Below are 3,239 nucleotides of genomic sequence, written 5' to 3'. Positions count from 1 at the left end.
ATATATACATATATACATAATTAAATTTTTAGGCATAGGTATATAAGTTAATACTCACACTGTAATAATTCAGATATAAGACACTCACTATATTTCATTTTCTGTCATATTGTTCAATTTGTAGATTCAATATTTGTTTTTTTCAGGTTTCTATACACTACTTGCATATCTTATATTATATATATCTGCTTACCTACATGATATATTTCATCTTTCACTGTTTTCAATCTACTACCACCTAATTTCACGATTATCAATCAATTTAATTTTTTTTACTATTCAATTATCAATTTTTTATCATTTGCGATTCAATTCAATATTTTGTATAATTACAAATTTGTTTGTATACTATTCCTTTTCTATTTTATGTTTCCCTAAATGTTATCTCTTTTGTTCTATAGCACTGATGAAGACCTGAGTTTCAAGTCTTCAACATCGGCATAAAATAAATAAATATTGTTTTATTTATTTATGAGGTGTAGATACTTGACCGTAGATTAATGCTTGAAGAAGTTTGTCGGAGGGTATATCTCTTTTGTTCTAAAGCCCTGATGAAGACCTGAAACTCAGGTCGAAATGTCGGCATAAAATAAATAAATATGGTTTTGTTTATTTATGTTGTTCTTTGCTGACCGCACCCCCCGACAAACTTCTTCAAGTTTTATTTATTTATGTTGTTCTTTGCTGACCGGACCTCCCGACAAACTTCTCCAATCATAACTATTGGATTAGTTTTCAAAAAGAATAAAGAGATGCTGAACTTCTCCAAAACTGCCTTAAGAAGTTGGAGTTGTCCTAATGGAAACCATTTTTCATTCAATTACTAGCTTAATGCTAAATTAAATATAAGCATGCTAAATTAAATGGAAGCCATTGTAAACGTATGTTCATCAATTATTTAATAATTCACAAAACTGGCAATCCTAATACTAAATAAAAGAAAGAAAAAAAATTATACATACAGTATATAAAAAAATATGACGTATAGTATATCTAAGATAAGTTTGCCTGTAGGAGGTAACTCACGCACACCCCCACCTCACCCTAGCTCCTTCTCCCTTCCACACCATAACAAACCCCACCCCTCTTTTGGGGAACAAACCAAGAGGCAGTCTTGAACTTGGTAACATCCAACCAGGTCGGGATTGGGTGGTTACGTGGAATCCTTTTCCCCCCAATTCTCAAACTATTAAATAACGAATATGGGAGGTAACTCGTTACTGTAGGTTATCCTTTATCTTTGACTGGGACTATTTCTTGTTTTACTTATTAGGCAAATATATTTACAACTCTGCTCTGACTAGCTATTTAAGAACACAGTATCTTCCAAAAAGTCATTTTGGAGAAACTGCCTCAATTTTAAGTTTAAATTTGTTGTGAAACAGTTAGTGCAACAATTTCCTTAATTTTAATGTTTTAAAATGCAGTATATTTGGTGCTAGAATGGGATTAATTTATTATACATGCAATAATTTATGGCTTTTCATAATGTTTCAGAGGAAACATGAATTGGACCACTCTCAACCCTGTTTCCATGAATTTAAATATGTTCATAATTACGTTTTTGGTTTAAGAGTGGATAGTTTTCTGTCTACCCAATTTACCTGACATGGTAAACTTATAATATTGTGATATTAATGAAAAATAATTTTGAAAAACTGATACCAGGAATTTATATTTGTAAAGTTGCTCAAGTATGTCAAGAAAAGAAAAGGAAAGGTTAGGAAGTCCAATCAACCAAGTAGGTCTATTCCAACAACCACTTCTAACTATACAGAACTGTATGGAGCTTGCACAGTATAAGATTCGAGAGGGAAAAATACATACGACACATGCTCTGTACAGTCAGAAGTGGGCATTGGAACAGAGCTATTGGATAAAAGAGAGGGGGGTTGGCGAGAGAACGTTTGACATGGCGCATCTCTCCCCTCCCTTTACTCACAGGCAAACTCATTTTGGATGCACTATACAGGGATAAGAACTTAGGAATTTAATATAATTCTTGTACCAAATAAATTAATTTTATCCCTAACTCATTATTTTTCCTCATTTAATAATTAAATGTCTTTAATGGTAACAATACTAATATAATGATTGAGTTTTATTAACTATTCAAACTAAACGATCAAAAACTTAATAACTCGGATGATCATTTTAAAAACAACTACAAGTTCATTCGATTCAAATACAATTAATTCATATTAGCATGCACAAATTTATGATTATTTCTTCTCCTACTTCAACTTCCTTTTGCATTAAGGGCAATGTAAATGGTACCTTTGTCTTTATGATCATTACTAGGCACTGAATCCTTTAACTACAACTCTATATCAACAGTAGTTTCATAAATTACATGTGCGCCTAGAAAACCCATATCATTTAATATAAATTTGAAAATATGATCAGTTTCCTCGGTTATTTTAAAATAAATTTATCAACTTAATGTAATAAACAAATAATTTTTCAAAGAATAAAGAGGGTCAAATACTATTGGTTGTGGGGAATTATCACTAATCAGGATTTTTAAAAAAATTATAACAGAAAAACTAAATATCAGAAAATGGTAGTGAAATGGAAGAGTAGGTGTATGGTGACTACAACTAATGAAGACAACAGGATAGATGGTTCAGAAGGATGGATTTTTTGTTCTGAAACAGTAAGAAAGCAGTTCAGCAAGCAGTTTGAGGAAGGTTTTCTAAGAAAATAAACCCATCACCAAGAGAGTGATAACAAGACTTATCAAGGCAAAGAAACATAACATTTAAAATTAACATTATAGCATGCATTAAACCTAAATGGAAATTAATAAAATTTCTTTAACAAAATAATGACTACTAAGGTTCAAAATTCTTGGATTAAATTTAGTTTTGAGTTCGTGTGTTCAATTGTGCAAGAAAATACAAGACATTACGAATAACAATAAATTATCAAAAAAGTGAAAGTAAAGAAACTTGCAACAAACTTTACCTGGTTCTGCAGGAGGCACATCTTTGTCCTCTGTTTTGTTTTCATCCTTAGTTTTGATCTCTTCAATCTTCATTGACTCACTATCATTTTTGGATCCTCCAGATTCAGTGATATTATCAGACTCTGGAGAGGGCACAACTTTCTCAGTATTCTTAGTCTCGGTTTTGCCAGCATCAGCAGATGGTGAAGGTTCTTCAATCAAATAATTATTAAAAGAATAGGATAAAGTTTCGATATAAAACATAATTAAATTAAAAAAAAAAATATATATA

At 31.0% G+C, this 3,239-nt stretch overlaps 1 protein-coding gene across 2 annotated transcripts in view; it reads right to left on the bottom strand.

Annotated features, from left to right (window-relative positions):
• Grp170 (Grp170 co-chaperone) overlaps nt 1-3,239 on the bottom strand; it is a 36,740-nt gene that overhangs the window by 5,441 nt on the left and 28,060 nt on the right. For both annotated transcript variants that reach the window (XM_014430746.3, XM_067044967.1), the window contains exon 16: nt 2,968-3,159. In XM_014430746.3, the coding sequence (XP_014286232.1) occupies nt 2,968-3,159 (192 nt within the window). The remainder of the gene's footprint in view (nt 1-2,967; nt 3,160-3,239) is intronic.

The sequence above is a fragment of the Halyomorpha halys genome, unplaced genomic scaffold, assembly GCF_000696795.3.
Source record: "Halyomorpha halys isolate HHAL.00 unplaced genomic scaffold, Hhal_1.1 Scaffold910.1, whole genome shotgun sequence".
NCBI lineage: Eukaryota > Metazoa > Arthropoda > Insecta > Hemiptera > Pentatomidae > Halyomorpha > Halyomorpha halys.
This window is presented reverse-complemented; position numbering and strand designations above follow the sequence as displayed.